General features: G+C 32.5%; 5 protein-coding genes across 5 annotated transcripts; 3 read left to right on the top strand and 2 right to left on the bottom strand.

The window, feature by feature from the left end:
- Positions 1–58: 58 nt before the first annotated feature.
- On the top strand, positions 59–2,743 carry LOC108579463 (ciliogenesis-associated TTC17-interacting protein-like). The gene is made up of 8 exons (XM_017943007.1): positions 59–83; positions 947–1,190; positions 1,263–1,521; positions 1,617–1,826; positions 1,903–1,993; positions 2,108–2,340; positions 2,396–2,572; positions 2,654–2,743. The coding sequence occupies exons 1-8, from the start codon at positions 59–61 to the stop codon at positions 2,741–2,743; spliced, it is 1,329 nt and encodes a 442-aa protein (XP_017798496.1).
- Positions 1,094–6,629, bottom strand: LOC108579567 (vacuolar protein sorting-associated protein 41 homolog). Its single transcript, XM_017943139.1, has 14 exons — positions 6,337–6,629; positions 6,133–6,270; positions 5,665–5,947; positions 5,393–5,591; positions 5,156–5,310; positions 4,841–5,081; positions 4,507–4,771; positions 3,939–4,436; positions 3,523–3,856; positions 3,221–3,457; positions 3,103–3,147; positions 2,953–3,026; positions 2,805–2,881; positions 1,094–1,170 (listed from the first exon to the last, which is right to left on the bottom strand). The coding sequence occupies exons 1-13, from the start codon at positions 6,355–6,357 to the stop codon at positions 2,846–2,848; spliced, it is 2,526 nt and encodes an 841-aa protein (XP_017798628.1). The 5' UTR covers positions 6,358–6,629; the 3' UTR covers positions 1,094–1,170; positions 2,805–2,845.
- A 568-nt stretch (positions 6,630–7,197) lies between these two features.
- On the top strand, positions 7,198–8,692 carry LOC108579651 (non-structural maintenance of chromosome element 4). The gene is given in 8 exon segments (XM_017943237.1): positions 7,198–7,217; positions 7,354–7,475; positions 7,539–7,631; positions 7,717–7,847; positions 7,927–8,058; positions 8,060–8,399; positions 8,469–8,584; positions 8,639–8,692. Coding segments are annotated over 7 exon segments (972 nt in total). The 5' UTR covers positions 7,198–7,217; positions 7,354–7,369.
- Positions 8,693–8,947: 255 nt separating this feature from the next.
- LOC108579532 (ATP synthase subunit beta, mitochondrial) lies at positions 8,948–12,085 on the bottom strand. Its single transcript, XM_017943091.1, has 7 exons — positions 11,905–12,085; positions 10,873–11,079; positions 10,524–10,787; positions 10,095–10,438; positions 9,794–10,019; positions 9,487–9,716; positions 8,948–9,410 (listed from the first exon to the last, which is right to left on the bottom strand). Exons 1-7 carry the CDS (start codon positions 12,008–12,010, stop codon positions 9,237–9,239), a joined length of 1,551 nt encoding a protein of 516 aa, XP_017798580.1. The 5' UTR covers positions 12,011–12,085; the 3' UTR covers positions 8,948–9,236.
- A 247-nt stretch (positions 12,086–12,332) lies between these two features.
- LOC108579671 (protein FAM136A-like) lies at positions 12,333–13,050 on the top strand. Its single transcript, XM_017943257.1, has 3 exons — positions 12,333–12,491; positions 12,646–12,786; positions 12,853–13,050. Exons 1-3 carry the CDS (start codon positions 12,408–12,410, stop codon positions 13,048–13,050), a joined length of 423 nt encoding a protein of 140 aa, XP_017798746.1. The 5' UTR covers positions 12,333–12,407.
- The last annotated feature ends 3,062 nt before the right edge of the window (positions 13,051–16,112 follow it).

Raw genomic sequence — 16,112 nt, 5'->3', positions numbered from 1 at the left:
AACTTCTCTTTGTTTTCTTTCTCCTTTCTTTTAAATGTTATATATAAAAATAGACGAAATGTCGAATGAAAGAGAAATTCCCTGTAAGTTATTTGACATTGGAAAATGGATCCCTGAGTTCTTCCTCGGTAAATTTAACCTTTCCTTCTTTTTAATAAAATGGACAAAACACTTTAATTATAAACACTGTCGCGAAGAAACCCTAAGAGTGATGAATTATTACAGCTTTTTAAGCGACGTGAAAAATTTATATATTAATTGTATTTTACAAACTATTATTGTTCTACACTGCAACTTAGATACAATATTTACACGGAGACCTAGATATAAATGTGAGATTATACGCGGACTGTGTACTGATAAAATCTCTTATGTACCACAGAACATATTAAAATCATTTTATACAATAATGGCACCTTGTTGTATAAAATACAGAATATTCCATAGTAGTAACAATTTGACAAATTTCTTACTGTACATATTAACGTAAAAAAAAAAATTATTCCTTTTCGCATATTTTGTTGTAAAATAATGTCATTCCAAAATCTCAATCTATACATTAGTATGTACAGTAAATTGTGGACTCGTAATTAAAATAATCATACATAGATAATGAAATTGTTACAAATTTTTTAGATAAAAGATTCTTGTCCACCATCCCATTCGTGTAATTCGCTCAAGCCAGATTTCTCCAGCAACAAATAAAGATATTTGATAAATAAAATGAATAAACGTTCACAAAAACTTGTATGTAATAAAATCTAATATAGAAAAATATATAATGTACAAACTGGTAAATTTATTCGTCGCTGATGAAATCAGGTATACGTGGAATGTAGCGGTTTTATAAGTTATGTCATTTTGACTGTTAAACAGTAGATCTTTCCTGGAAAAAATATTACGCCGCATCCTCTGAATACCACGTTTTCTTGTTTTTGTACTTCAGATGATGTGAAACGAGAAGCTTTATGCTTCCGAGAAGCCATGGTAATTTATTCAAAGAATGAATCTATAAGGAACACGAAGCCAATAGGCAGTTATTGCATTCTGGTAGAGTCCATCGGGCCTCAGGCTCGCGAATTTTTAGTGCACGTGCAATCTTCGATGTCCATTGATGGTCATTTCGGTGGGTCAAAAATAATCAGCACGATAACGTCGAAATTCCACTGTCTAGAGGAGAAGAGAACAGAGTTGGTCTATTTTAATAAACTTCTATCTTTGCATATTCACTTAGATAACATTAATGTTACATAATATCATAGATTTGTATACGATGATGGACTGCACGAAAAAGGAATTTTTATAGGCATCGAGGACAACTTTTACCATGTAAAATTAACAAGCACTTGCCCATGCGATAAATCTATCCAAACAAAAGATTTGTCCTTTTGTGCTAACAGCAAACTAATAAGCGAAGGTGTAAATATATTACTTATGCGATATTTGTCCCTTATAAATTATGAAGGAACATTATCTTTCGAGAGCATTACCATAGATGGAGATCTTACAGAATCTAATTATGTAAGAAAATATAGATAGATAGATATATAGATAGATAGAAAGATAGATAGATAGATAATTTCTTAAACATCTATACAATCGAGCGCAAAATGCAGAGAGAAGATGGAGCTATTCATACTATAAAAACTTATTTAACATCGGAAGGTAGAATACTTAGACATAATTGGCTCGATGCGGCGTATCTTTTGAAGATTAACCCATTAGCCGATCCAAAGGTCCCGAGTAAAACAATAAGAATAGAAACACCATTAAAAGATCGTTGGAAAGAAGATATTGAAATGTTCTCCAAATATTTGGATATGAAAGTAAGAAAATAATGTTAAATATCCTTATTATGAAGTAATTTACAGAAATAAAAAGTATATTTTATGTCATTAACAGTCTTCCAAAATAGCTGAAAATACAGAATATTTAGATGACCATCCAGAAATAAAACAAACAATCTCGGATTACGTTCAGACACTGCTAGTTGGTAATCAGTTTCTCAACTGGGGAAACATTGTACCAATTATTCTTAAACAGGTCGTATTGCATTTTGCATTTTACGATAATATATTAATTACTTGTAATTGACTGGTCTCCACAGTAAAACCTCAAAACGTGATAGACTTTACGATACAACATTTCAAAGTGTTTGCAAAAGACCCAATAATCTGGGAGACCAGTACATTGACAGAAGATAGTGACACTGATGTAAAACCGCAGCTGGCAGAAACAGAGACAGGTGTTCTATGTAGCATCTGTGGATTCTATATAGAGTGCACCGCGCAAGACGAAATTTCCTCGACATCTTCTACGGAGGAGTATCATAAGACGAAGGTAGATACTTTGAAATATGAGTATCCTCGACATTAAAACGAATAATTAATTTCAGAGTTTTGACAATTCTACAATATCTAATTCCTCGGAAGTTGAAGCTGATACTGTATTAAACATTCAAAAAAAAAATGATACGACTAGTTGGACAAGTAGTGTGCTTGATGTTTCTCTGCAATTAAAGAGAATTTGTGATGAATGTAACAGCATTATAAAAGTCTGTGACAAGCATAAGGTAAATTTTATATGTATTTATACTGAAACTGTATATTATTATATGTTTATGGAACATCTTACATAATTTTTTCATTTCCAGTCTTATTCGAAATGTCCCGGATGCCTTAAAGTATTCAAGAAATGTACAAAATGTTTCACCATTGATGAGATATTAAGAAAATTAAAATAAGAATAGTTATCGAAAATTTATGAAATCGTACAAAACTTGTGTTAAAGCTAAAAAATTTTACCTGTAGTATTTTCTGCCAAGAGATGTATAGAGTTATGGAAGTTACATATGGATATGGGAATTACATATAACAGAATTCTGAAAAATAAAGTGAAAATACATAAACACTTGAAAATACTTCCTAAGTTATATAAAATTAACATACTTACCACTACTTTTAAATCTGCTGAGCAATGTTCGTGAAACGTGTGTTTAGAATAATATACAACTAAATTTCTTGGTTCTGTAATAAACAATACAATATAATAAAAATACTGTTAATCCTAAATGTATATGATTTGTGTTATTTTAATAGTTACCTCTAACAATTATTTTGGTATTGCAGACTACACACATTTGATCGTCTAAAGCAGAAGATATAATTATTAATATAAATGAAATGTTTGCATTTCACAGTTACAGTTCTTTCATACCAACCATCTATCAATATTCCTTTCTGATGACATTTAACCATCTTTTCGAGTAAATTAAAATAGTCATTGGATAAAGTTTTATTGCAGCCCTCTTGTACCGACACTTGGAGATTATAATCACATAACATTTTAACTAAAGCATTTTTTAAACCTGGAATTTCTAAAGACGGTTGTATTTTTTCTACCATAAGAGTAGGATCGACATACGTGCCTATTTTTTGAAGCAGGAACGTAATAGCCTCTGAAAAGAAATAATTTTATTTAGTACAGTTAAAAAATATATAAAATAGTGTTTCTATTACTTACTAGGTTCATGTAGAGAGTAATTGATTAAGTCATTCCACAGTTCTTCATCGTTGTGTTCTTGACAAAATGCGATCGCGCTTTCTATATCATTTAATTCTCTGGTCATATGTGCTAAAGCTTCAGAGGTATTTCCTATTCTACCGAGTAGATATACCATTTCTGGATAGAATTTTTTTTTACTACAAATGTCCAGTGCTTGTTGTATTGGATAACTATCAGAGCGACGTAAAAGTGGTAACAGTTTATCTCTTGAAAAGTCAGCGTAAAGTTGAACTAGTAATCCATGGTGTTTGTCCGAATCTTTTATATCTTTCTTATCTAATGCATCTAAATACTGATATAAATCACCTTTGAAATATAGTTATTTCAAAAGGTAAATTATAATATTTATTTTTCATGTTCTTTCAATAGCTTACCCAGTATAAATATTGATGATTATGTTGTAATTTTTCTACAACAACAGCAGATGGCACATGGTTCTTTTCTAACAAAAATTCTATTGCACGTTCTGGATCTACATCTATTAAACGTTCTATCATGTCATGTACAGCGTGATACAGTTTGCACTTTTGAATACATTCAAATGTATCTTTATGCTTCAACTTTAAGTACATAGCTAATGCTCTGTCATGCTTTCCATCGTGAGTATATAAGATAGCTAGGGCTTCTAGTAGCACTGCTACATTCTGTGGTTGATTAGGAACTAAAAGGTGCTCCAAAATACCATTTACAATAGCTGCAACCTTATACAATTTTGGGGACCATTCTTTGATTAGTTGGAGAAATCCATTAGGGTCCATTTTTAAATATTCATAAAGAACCATTTCATAAACCACTGGCTCTAACTTCACGTTGCCTCTTGGAAGATAGGAAGAGATAGACCGTAACTGATGAATTCTTGCAAATTTATATACCTACAATAAAATAATATTAGTAACGTTGCAAATGAAATGAGAAATAGTAATTTGAAAAAATGATATTAACTTCTCCCTCCCACAGTTGCTTATCATTTCCGAAAATTTTTAAGCAGAGTTTGCCTGCTTCATCGTACTTTTCAGAAGCTAGCAAATGGTCTAAATATTCACGGCCGACACTAACTAAAGTGTATTTCTTACAGTCTTTGCCATTATTTACTGTTACTGCCTCTAATGCTTGCTCAAACTTTTCACGATTTAACAACCACTCAATTCTGTCATCTGCATCATATAAACTAGCTACAACAATATCCTTTGGACTTACAATAAAAAACCTAAACACAAATATAGAAAAATAAGGAACAATTTAAAAATAATACAACTAATAAAAATAAATAGAATACCTGTTTTCTTCTTTCAAGCAATCTAAATGATAATCATTGCAACTGTATTCTTTATAACCACGAAGTGTAAGACTGTTTGCACAGACAATAGAAAAATCTTCAAACATTGGTTTAACAACATGCAATGTTGGCCTTTGACGGTTTCCATTTGGATCTAATTCCTTCACACAACCCAACAGTACTAACTGATTTTCTAAGGGTGCAATACCAGAAATGTAGAAGTCCACTTGAAATGTTGAAACTAAAATTAAAAGTCCATTGTATGCTGTATTTTCATTATTGTTTACATATTTAATGATACTTATATTATCATACCTGGGTCTACTGCATATTCTGGTAAATCTCTATTAACCATCTCCTGCACTGATCTCTTCCTAATCTGACATGTACGTACTATATCAACCCACCCAATTAATAATGTCCTCTCATCTGACCACCGCAGATTACATCTATAATGTTCTGGTAATGCACTGTATAAAACATTATTATATTATTGAAAATTATTCTAGTGTTAATGCTTTCTAAAGCTGAATATAACACTCCCCTACTTACTGAGCAGACCTAGGCCATCTAATGAGACCTAATGAACATCTGGCATTTAAATCATAAACTCTAACACCAGTATCAGATGCCCATGCTACGAAGTGTCCATTCCATGCAATTGATCTTACTCCACCTTCTGCCTCAGATAGTACACTTAATTTCATTCTGCATAAAAAAGTTTTTTCATACAAAACCAATTTATCATCCCCTAAAAATAATTTGAATATCTTAGAAGCTACTTTTTAAAGGATTAAAAATGAAATACAAAGAAAAATAACTACCTGTGATAAATCTTCTTGTACTACCATTTTTATAATAATTTGGATCTATAGCTATACTTTTAACTAATCTGCCCATACTCATATTATGATTGTTCTCTGTGCTATAAAGACCATATATAAAAACTTTTCCATCATCACTACAAGATGCAACGAAATCTCCATTATGGTCTATAGAAATCTGATTTACAGCAACTGTATGTGTTTGCAGACTCTTAGATTGTATATTGTTTCCTTGATGATCTAAAAGATGTATCATACCCCAGTGTGAACCTAGGCATAGGAACTGAACAAAAATAAATATTTATAATATATAATATTGTAACATGTTCTAGATATCATTTAGAACATTGTTTAAGAATTCAAACCTGTATAATATTATACATAAAATTACTTAACCTTCACAATATGATATCTTTAAGTTAGCTGTACCAAAAATTTTACAAAAATATTAGTAATTACATCACACACCTTAGGATGTACTGCAATACAACTAGCTGCATCATTTTGTAATATACGTTCTAAATCGTTTCGCAACCTTGCATATTTCAATCTAGGCTCTACTTCATCTACTTCAGAGTCTGTATCATCCTGATTATTTTGTTCTTCCTGCAAAGTAATTTTACACAATTGACATATTATCGTTCTCTGCTATTAAAAAATCACAATTAATACCTTATTTGAAGTATTTTCCATGCCCGTTTCTTCAATTTTTTGATTAAATAAAAACTTATGATTGCTTGAAACCACAAACTGTCAAAGTTTCTCCCGGAATACGTTTCAGTTCTGTGTCAAAAACTTTCTTTGTTAGGTCTTGTTTTATTACTCACACTTTCAATCAATTTATATCACAAAAGAATCATTACGAAACAATTACATTAAATGTGCTTTTCAACAAATAATTTTGTAAAGATACAATCATGCTAATACCACAGACGAGGTACAGAATAGACGTATCACCTTACGGAACTTTGTGTCACATGTACTGAAGTACCGACCTGGAAAAAAATCACTGATTTTCTTGTGTCGTCTACAATTTAACGTGATGGCTCTAAAAATTATATTCAAGCGCAGATGAGGTACACAATCTGATTGTATGAGGTATAAATTTAGCATAAGGTGCTTTATTTTATTGTCATATTTATTGTTAATTTCAATTCTCATTGCTACTAGTGCTGTAATGACTTCTATGCTGACTCGGTAACGTCGTAAGTGATATGAAAATAATAAAGAAGCTCGTGAACTACACAAACCATGTGACACAGAGTCCTAGTCTGTCATATCAGTTAGTACTGGGTCTGCTGATTACTACGCGTTAACAAGCCTTTATTGTCGTTGCAATAACCTTTTCGCTACGGCAGATTTTAACGCGTAACGTGGCTGACTGACGGTAAATTTTTAAAAAATTCCGCAAAATTTCTTATTTCGGCCGGATCGTTTTAAAATTCGGTTTATCGAATCAAGGTGGAAGTGCATCAGAAAGCGTGAACAGTATAGTGTGAGCAAATTTTCAAGACGCCTATAGGCGCCAATAGTAACAAAAGGGTTAAAGGAATGTAAACATTATTCTTAATTATTTATTATTTATCAAATTAATCAATTACTCATCAATTGTAAACATTATTAATCCTTATTATTTTGTAATATACTGAAATTAATAATAATTATACAATTTTACTTTGAATTTTTTAGTGCAAAATAATTCAAAATGAGTAGAAATAATTCAGATTCTAATGAAAGATTATCGATTGTACGATCACCGCAAGAACGCAAAGAAATTCTAAGGAAAATTATAAATGAAGCTGAATCTCTACGTAAGACTTTTTACATATATTGTAGTAAAAATAAATGTTTCATTTAATGTATATTTTTTTTAGAAGATATGATTACTGATAATACCATACAGAGTTTGGAAGTATGCATGGAACAAACAGACACCATAAACTCTGAAACAACTCTAGAAGAAAAATGTATATTATTTTTTCATATTTTTCACTTTATGCAATTTGATATCTTCAAATATGTATATTTATTATTTTATAATGTTGTTCTCAGTACATAATCAAGATGAAATTTTAATGGACTCAGAAATGATGAGCATATCTTCCAAAGTTTTAAAACAATGTACTAGACATTTAACAAATTATGTAAGCTCATATAATCATGTGGAATTTGCCCAAAAACTTGTATGTACCATAATAAGTATGTTACTTCTGCTATTCTTAATTGTTTCTGCAATAAATTCCATAAATGTAATTAACTTAGGTAAAACATTTAAGGCAACTCTCTAATGTTCAATCAGAAACACCAGATTGGTCAGTTCTAGAAAGAAAAGCTATAAAATGTTTTAAAAGGACACCTCACTATAGCACATTATCAGGTTTTATAAAATTTCATTGCTAAAAATTGTTCTTCTAATATTAGGTACTAATGCATTTTTTTCCCAGGTACTTTGGCACCATTAGAAAAGAAGGAAATTAATAAAAGGAAGTCGGTAGTTAGAGACGTTCAAGCACAAATAAGAAAACCAGAGAATATTACAACAGTTGATAAAGAAGAAGATGGTCCAGAACGAACTGTAAAAATGAAACAATTTATAACGAGATATTGTAAAACCCACCGGAAACCTCTTGATTTCTTCAAATTAGTTCTACACCCAAGTGATTTTGGAAAAACCATCGAAAATATTTTACAAATATCTTTCCTTGTCCGAGATGGAAGAGTAAAAATAACAAAAGGTAATTTCGGCAATTCCTAAAAAAAAATGTTATTCTTATTCTATCTATTAAACACTAGTTTGTCGATAGACGCATCGGGAATACTTCTTGTTCAGCCCAGTACAAAAGATATGATGACTCAAGTGACGGCAGGAAAAATTCCGAACATTCAAAATGTGATTTATCTAAATATGGAGCAATGGAAGGTAATGTTATCGTAACTGTTAAATTCTATTATTAAATGGTATTTTATATTTCAGATGCTGAAAGACACTTATCGGTTAGAAAAACCTATGATTGAATATGACGTATAACACTAAATACGAACAGTATTATTTTATATTGTGACACATTTTTCAGAATTTTAATTATTTTAATAAATGTATATTTTTCATATTTAGAAATAAAAATGTAGTTTTCCTATTTCCTGACTGAATTCGAAAAAAATGCTTTACAATGTCGGAGGATCTTTTCAACTGTACAGTTTGTCCACATGTTTTTGTAAAATTTTTATTAATTCCTAACATATACTATAACGTGTAAAGTATATGTTAAATAATAACAATATCGATTCGATCTATGGATAACGAAAACACCCTGAACGAAATTACACGAATTTGTATAAAATTTACGATTAATTATGTTCACGATGTTCTCGATAAATTCGTATGTTTCTTGTGAACGTTAGAACAATGCAAAAAACAATCTTCTAATCCACGTTCTACAATTTTGTTCAAAGACCCCTTTTACTTTTGGATGAAAACTAATATTTAGAGATATAAAAGAAACAGGCCTGTATTATTAGAAGATCGTTTTAATTACTTCTTAATGACATGATTACGATGACTGTGAATCGGTTTATTGTTGTGCCAATGTTTCTGCTTTCGCTACTACTTCTTCAATTGGCCCAACCATGTAAAACGCGACTTCTGGCAGATGATCATAATCTCCACCAAGGATCTTCTTGAATCCTTTAATAGTTTCTTCTAACGGTACTAATTTGCCGGCATGACCGGTGAACACCTCAGCAACCTAAATAAAAACAAAACATTAGTTAATAGAAAGAACGTAATGAAAACTTAACACTACTAAGAATTAATCTACATACCTGGAATGGTTGAGACAAGAACCTCTGGATCTTACGCGCACGTGCTACAGTAAGTTTGTCTTCTTCCGACAACTCGTCCATACCTAAGATAGCGATAATATCTTGAAGCGATTTATAATCTTGCAAGATTTTCTGCACACCACGAGCAACGTTGTAATGCTCAGGCCCGATGATGTTGGGGTCCATGATACGAGAAGTAGAATCAAGAGGATCGACAGCAGGATAGATACCTAGTGTTTCGGAAAAAAATGTTAAATATTCATACCATTTAATTTTATTAAGTATAACTATAAGAAGTTATACTTACCCAATTCGGCAATAGCTCGAGACAATACAGTTGTAGCGTCCAAGTGAGCAAAGGTGGTAGCAGGAGCAGGATCAGTCAAGTCATCAGCAGGTACATAAATAGCCTGCACAGAAGTGATGGATCCTTTCTTTGTCGTTGTAATACGTTCTTGCATGCTACCCATATCAGTTGCCAAGGTTGGCTGATAACCTACAGCGGATGGAATACGACCCAGCAAAGCTGATACCTTGAAAAGAAAATAATTATTAATGAAAGTCTTAATTATGAAGCTGCAATGCACTAGAGGAATGATAATACATACTTCCGAACCGGCTTGAGTAAACCTGAAGATATTATCAATAAATAGCAATACATCTTGACCTTCTTGATCGCGGAAATATTCGGCAACAGTTAAACCAGTCAAAGCGACACGAGCACGAGCGCCTGGCGGTTCATTCATTTGACCATATACCAGAGCTACTTTGGAGGTCTTGTCTTTCAATGAAATAACACCAGATTCAATCATCTCATGATACAAGTCATTGCCTTCACGGGTACGTTCACCCACTCCAGCGAATACAGAGTAACCACCATGAGCCTTGGCGACATTGTTAATCAGTTCCATAATCAGTACAGTTTTTCCAACACCAGCACCGCCAAACAAACCTATTTAAATCAACGATTATGAATAACAGTAACAACAAATTACACATTATAAATATATAATATATAATAAAATTAGAAAATTTACCGATTTTTCCTCCTTTGGCATAGGGAGCAAGAAGATCGACGACTTTAATTCCAGTTACCAAAATCTCCTGTTCAACAGACATATCTACAAATTCAGGAGCATCTGCATGGATGGGAGCAAGTTTGTCTGTAGGAATTGGACCACGCTCATCAATTGGTTCGCCAATGACATTAATAATACGACCCAATGTTTCAACACCAACAGGAATACGAATGGGATATCCAGAATCCAGAACAGTTTGACCACGAACCAAACCTTCAGTACCTGCATAGTTGTCATAAAATTATATCAAATGTTTGTTTTTCTTTTATACTTTATGTATTTTATTCCAACAACAAAATGAAATTACCATCCATAGCAATGGTGCGCACTACGCTCTCTCCTAGATGCTGAGCTACTTCAAGAACTAGCCTAGGAGTACGATCTTTTACCTCCAAGGAATTAAGAATTGGTGGAAGATCATCCTCAAATTGTACATCAACAACAGCACCAATGACAGCCACAATCTTTCCTTGTAATCCACCCTTTGAATTTGCAGCTTTTGCATAATCCCTGCCTAATTATAAATTATAATAATTATAAATTACTCCTTTTGATGTTTGTTCTTTTACATAGTACATTATACAGAAACTTTTAAAATTATGTATTTAGCACATAATGTTATTTTATAAAATGTATGCTTGTACCAAAAGTCTCAAATAAAATAATCACTAAATTTTTAGAAGTTTATAAAATATTAGATAATGCTTATGAAAGGTAGGTTACATAATACAAACTACATACATATATTTGACCAAGAAAAAAACTAAATTTTTAATTCCCTGTTGCATAAACATTTATAATCTAAATATTACATTAAATATTACTAATTATTTGTATGTAATGTTTGAAAAATTTATATCGAGAGTTAAGATCGCATCTAGTCCACGAGACATGACTGAAGATAAGGGGAACGACTTTTTATGACATAGCAATGGATATTGAAGAAGAACAAACAGGACTCGAATAAAATTCAAATCACAGTCAAAATATTAATTGTAACCATACTAGCAAATCATTTCAATGTACTAAAAAATTAATCGATGACCTTAATGCCGCCATGTTGGCACAGTGGTATTACCACTGTAGTTTGGTCGAATAATATGGATTATATAATCAATACAATGCTTCTTTTTTTCAACGTTCATATGTCAATCAAGAAAAGAAGAATGTGAGTTGAATAAAAATATCGAAAAAATAGCAGTTTATACTAGATAATAATCAGTATTCGGTAACGTCCAGACTACAGTGCAACGAAGCACAGTGTTCAAAATCTGTAAGTAATGCGAATAGGAACGAAAGTTAGTGAAATTCAGGAAATAATTTCTTATTGAGTACTTACTATTTACTGACAGGGCTCCTGAGATTTTAGCAACTTCATTTTGAAGAAGGGTTGGTTTGACGGCCCTTAGGGCCCCAGAGGCTGCTTTCGATGCGGCACTCAACATCTTAACCGGCCAAGTGAAGAACAGCGACCGGAATGGTTTCTAATTCGCATGGACCGTACCCTATGCCAACTGCGTATGCGCAAGATATAATTCTGTTCTAGCGCACATTTTTGGCGCAGCTTCATTATCGGATCGTTGTACCCTTTCTTAGGGCGCGTTTTCAAAAAAAAAAAGGAACATTTTCTCACCGCCCTTTAAAATACTATCTGATTGGGGAAAATATTCGTTCAATGAATATTTGACTTGTTATTCAATTATGCAACCGCACATGTACAATCACCAATCTAATCTTTATGTTTCTATGCACGAGGTTGTACAGTAATATATGCTACGGGATACCGGTTGTTTTAAGTTTCGTTTACTTCGATATTGATAAGTTTTAAACAAAAGAACCGAAATGGTTGAGGAGCAGCAAAAACGTGTCGAAGAGCATACAAGTAGAATATTAGAGGAAATTGACAAATCAATGAGAAAAATGAAGGTGCTTTGAGATAGTAATACTTTCAGGTTATACTATGAAACACGCGCTTCGTAACATTCTGTTACTAAAAGATTGTACAAGCTACTATTCGAATTTATAATTTATAAAAAGTAAAAGATTAATAAACTATGGGGAATGTGGTATTTAATTTTAGGGTGATGCATATAGGTGTGCTGCAAACTGTTGTGACAACGAGACGTACAGTATACAAAAAATTCAGAAGTGTGTCCAAAATTGTAATCAGTCGTTGGATCAGGCCCAAGACTTCGCTAGAGATGAAATTGAAAGAATTCAAGTAAATTTTGTTTCATTTGTTTTTAACCTAAAAGTCAATATACTTGATAAATATTATTTCTTTTAGAACCGATTGCAAAGGTGTGTCATGGATTGTAGTGATAAAATAAAAGATGCAGCTGGACCCAATCCATCACAACATACTATTGAAAAATATGGTAACCAGTTTGATAAATGTATAACAAATTGTGCAGATAACTATTGTAATATGTTACCTAATTTAGAAAAGACAGTAAAAAGTATTTTGGCTACAAAGTTTCATTAGTAATAAAAATAGAATTACTCATTTCAAATAACAATGTTATTCAATACCAAACTACCATGGTTTTGTATATATTGTTATAGAGCATAAGTAATTTTGTTACTTTTCCTGTATTGTGTATAAATACAGTAATTTTTATTAAAGTATGCATTTACCTGCATTTTCTACATCTATTATACATACAAGGAAAAACAAAGTGCAATAAATTTCATGATTATTGTATTTATTAACTAATACACTTGATGATTGCAGTGGTACATTTTCGATTCAAATTATTTTTCTCTCTCGCTCTCACACTCTCTCTCTCCCTCCCACCCTCTCTCTTTTGTTCAAACGTAATAACAAATTCACTGATGCAATTAATATCATTTCTTTATTGTTACAATAGACATTACGCTTATTGCACACTTTTTTCATGATATAAAACCTTCCCACCACTCTCGCTCGATACAAAATAATCGGTCAAAATATGTTGCGTGAATTCTGATCTAAACTGTAGAAATCTGCAAATAAATCGATTTAAATAATAATAATTTAAATACAAATATCAACACAACATAATCCGTTTTGTTTCTTTACGTGTACAAGTTTCTATGAAAGTAGACATTGGGCTTTCGTAGTGTTTTATAGATTTTTCTCTTCTTTGAAAGGATTTAATGTTCAATGCTCGATTCTCGACGTAGCTGCAAAGATTGAGGTGGCTCAGTGCATTCTATCGCGCAATGTAAGTATGAGCGAAGTGTCTTTTGCAATGAACAGCCCGCTTCGCTGATATGCAAAACTCGCAAAAACTCGACGTGAGTGATTACATTTCAAGTAACGACACAACTTCGCTTTTCATTCGTTTCTTTTTTTTTTCTTTTTCCCTTTTATTCGGGTCTCAAATTCCTAAATGCGACTCGTACATGTGTCAATCGTGGCTCAATGTCGTTAAGTGGAATGGCATGAGTTTTGGGAAATGTCAATTTTCTCAGATGTCTCGAGGTATAAGTGAATGCTGCAGTATATTTCGCACCTGGCGTCGCACGGATTGAGAAAAAAGGTCTATGTAACATTTTGTATCCCAATCAGTCAGACTCTTCGGACTAGATTTTATTTTATTCTTTTTTTTTTTCCTTAATAAGATTGAGATTACGCGCTTCTTTATCAAACGCTGGTCATATGTGAGTAACTGTAGGTACATCTGGTAGAGAAAGAATCGAAGGTACAAGGTGTAATGTAAGTTATGGCGCTGTGGCAACAAATTTGGCCAGTGCGTTTCGCCTTTATAAAAATCCAAATTCCAATTTATCAATGCGCATCATCTTCTTCATCTTTTTTTCCTTTAGCTTTTTCATAGAAACTGAACTAGATTTGACGATGGTACAAAGAAGGGAAAAAAAGAAACAGGACAAGTACCTACATTATTCTGCTTGAGATTTTGAGGTAATCAGATATCACAAAATACAAAGAACAGTATTAATTTTTTAGGAAGTTCCTGCGTTTACAATGTGCAAAAATTTAAACGTGGACAATGCATCTTGAAACAGATGTAAAAACTTACACCATTCAAGCAGCAAACATGATTTATAGTAATTCAACTAATTAGCTCATAAGAGAAAATCGAAATTATTTTGATTCACCATCAATTAAATTTGTAATTTCTTCCAACCTCTCTCATCAAAGAGCAGAAATCACTTGTTTTTAACATCACGGACGGGCTTTCTTAAAACACCCATCCTCGTGTATTGAAGTCCAATGCGAAACATATTTAAGAGTACTGGTCAAGTTTGCCGGAACACCTATTCGAAAAATTCTAAATAGAACTGCGTTTTCTTGGTCCTATCCTAAGCTATCACCGATTGTAAATTAGTTTTCTTCGATCTTCATTGCTTAATTAATATCGTGTTTAATTGTGCACCTGCAGAATGGAACATCCCAAATGTGTCCTAATCAGCAGGTTCACCGCACTATATGCTATGATCGCGGAGCAAAACAGTCGTTTTCGTAGCTGTGCAACTAGTTCACGATCACCAGAAATTTGTGTCTGTCTTCTCTTTACTTCGTCGAAATTAAATCTCAAGTTCTCTTTCACGAAAATAGTACATAGTTGTTAACAATTCTGCACTGTATGTAATTGTAGGCGTTACGAACTCGCTGCGTTGCTTACCGTATCATCATCGCAACTCGCCTAATATGGCTGACAATATTGGCTTGACCACGTCGTTACGAACATTCCCTCTACTTACATGAATATTCAATTTGTACTTTGAAATTGAGTCAACTATTTGTTCCTTTCGCGAGTTTTGGTCGAAACTAGTTTCCACACAGTTACTGGTCAAACTTTATGTAAAATAAAACTTTTCGACAATATTCATATACTAAAAACAGAGATATTTTTCGTGCTACGTTTAGATGGTGATTTTCGGTCCGAAAGATTCTTCGGATGGTCATTGAATAAACGGAAAGAAAAGGGGAGGGGAATTTCAATCACTGCATGGCAACTATTTCAATCAAAGCGCAATTTAATCTGCTTAAAGAAATTCGAACGCCGCGGACAAGCCTTTCATTTCAATTAAATAATAACTTTGTTAGCCGACCTAGCTAATCTGCGTTTAAAAAAGAAACATTGAACAACTAGGAAGAAAGACTACTGATTTTTAAAGAAGAGAGTGCGTACTTTTAGGTAGAGTAGGTAAGTATCTTCGAAGTCGTCGAATACGTGAGAATCTTCGGGGTATTTATAATTTCTAATTTTTTTTTTTTTTTTTTTTTTTTTTTTTGCCACTTTAGTCGTAAGACATGTCAAAATTATGCGATTCTAATGACGTCCAAAAAAAAAGAAAAAGCAAAACATTTTTAAAGAATTTAAAAAAGTTTCCGTCAGTTTAAATGTTCGATGTTAAAGGGATACCTTCGTTAAATTTAAAGTACAATGCGCAACGTTTAGCTTCACAACTACGAATGACTCTCACGCATTCCTCAGGCTCCTATCACGTACATATTCTTTTTTTCTCTAAACGTTTAAGGGCTACCCATGATGATTTTTTTTTTTCACTTTCGAAAAGAAACCTCGCTGGAGCATT

This window comes from Habropoda laboriosa, unplaced genomic scaffold (genome assembly GCF_001263275.1).
Source record: "Habropoda laboriosa isolate 0110345459 unplaced genomic scaffold, ASM126327v1 scaffold33, whole genome shotgun sequence".
Lineage (NCBI taxonomy): Eukaryota > Metazoa > Arthropoda > Insecta > Hymenoptera > Apidae > Habropoda > Habropoda laboriosa.
Note: the sequence above shows the minus strand (reverse complement) of the source record. Positions and strands in the feature narration are given on the sequence as shown.

Excerpts from the sequence above, each read along its gene's own strand:
- LOC108579463 (XM_017943007.1), top strand. The coding sequence starts at position 59 with ATGTCGAATGAAAGAGAAATTCCCT. Across the intron at positions 1,191-1,262 it reads CTAGAGGAGAAGAGAACAGA|ATTTGTATACGATGATGGAC; the intron begins GTTGGTCTATTT and ends ATAATATCATAG. Across the intron at positions 1,522-1,616 it reads ATCTTACAGAATCTAATTAT|AGAGAAGATGGAGCTATTCA; the intron begins GTAAGAAAATAT and ends CGCAAAATGCAG.
- LOC108579567 (XM_017943139.1), bottom strand. The coding sequence starts at position 6,357 with ATGGAAAATACTTCAAATAAG. Across the intron at positions 5,592-5,664 it reads TACAAGAAGATTTATCACAG|GGGATGATAAATTGGTTTTG; the intron begins GTAGTTATTTTT and ends AATTATTTTTAG. Across the intron at positions 5,311-5,392 it reads AGATGGCCTAGGTCTGCTCA|TGCATTACCAGAACATTATA; the intron begins GTAAGTAGGGGA and ends TGTTTTATACAG.
- LOC108579532 (XM_017943091.1), bottom strand. The coding sequence starts at position 12,010 with ATGTTGAGTGCCGCATCGAAAGCAGCCTCTGGGGCCCTAAGGGCCGTC. Across the intron at positions 10,788-10,872 it reads GCGCACCATTGCTATGGATG|GTACTGAAGGTTTGGTTCGT; the intron begins GTAATTTCATTT and ends ACAACTATGCAG. Across the intron at positions 10,020-10,094 it reads TTACTCAAGCCGGTTCGGAA|GTATCAGCTTTGCTGGGTCG; the intron begins GTATGTATTATC and ends TTTCTTTTCAAG.
- LOC108579671 (XM_017943257.1), top strand. The coding sequence starts at position 12,408 with ATGGTTGAGGAGCAGCAAAAACGTGTCGAAGAGCATACAAGTAGAATA. Across the intron at positions 12,492-12,645 it reads AATCAATGAGAAAAATGAAG|GGTGATGCATATAGGTGTGC; the intron begins GTGCTTTGAGAT and ends ATTTAATTTTAG. Across the intron at positions 12,787-12,852 it reads ATGAAATTGAAAGAATTCAA|AACCGATTGCAAAGGTGTGT; the intron begins GTAAATTTTGTT and ends TATTTCTTTTAG.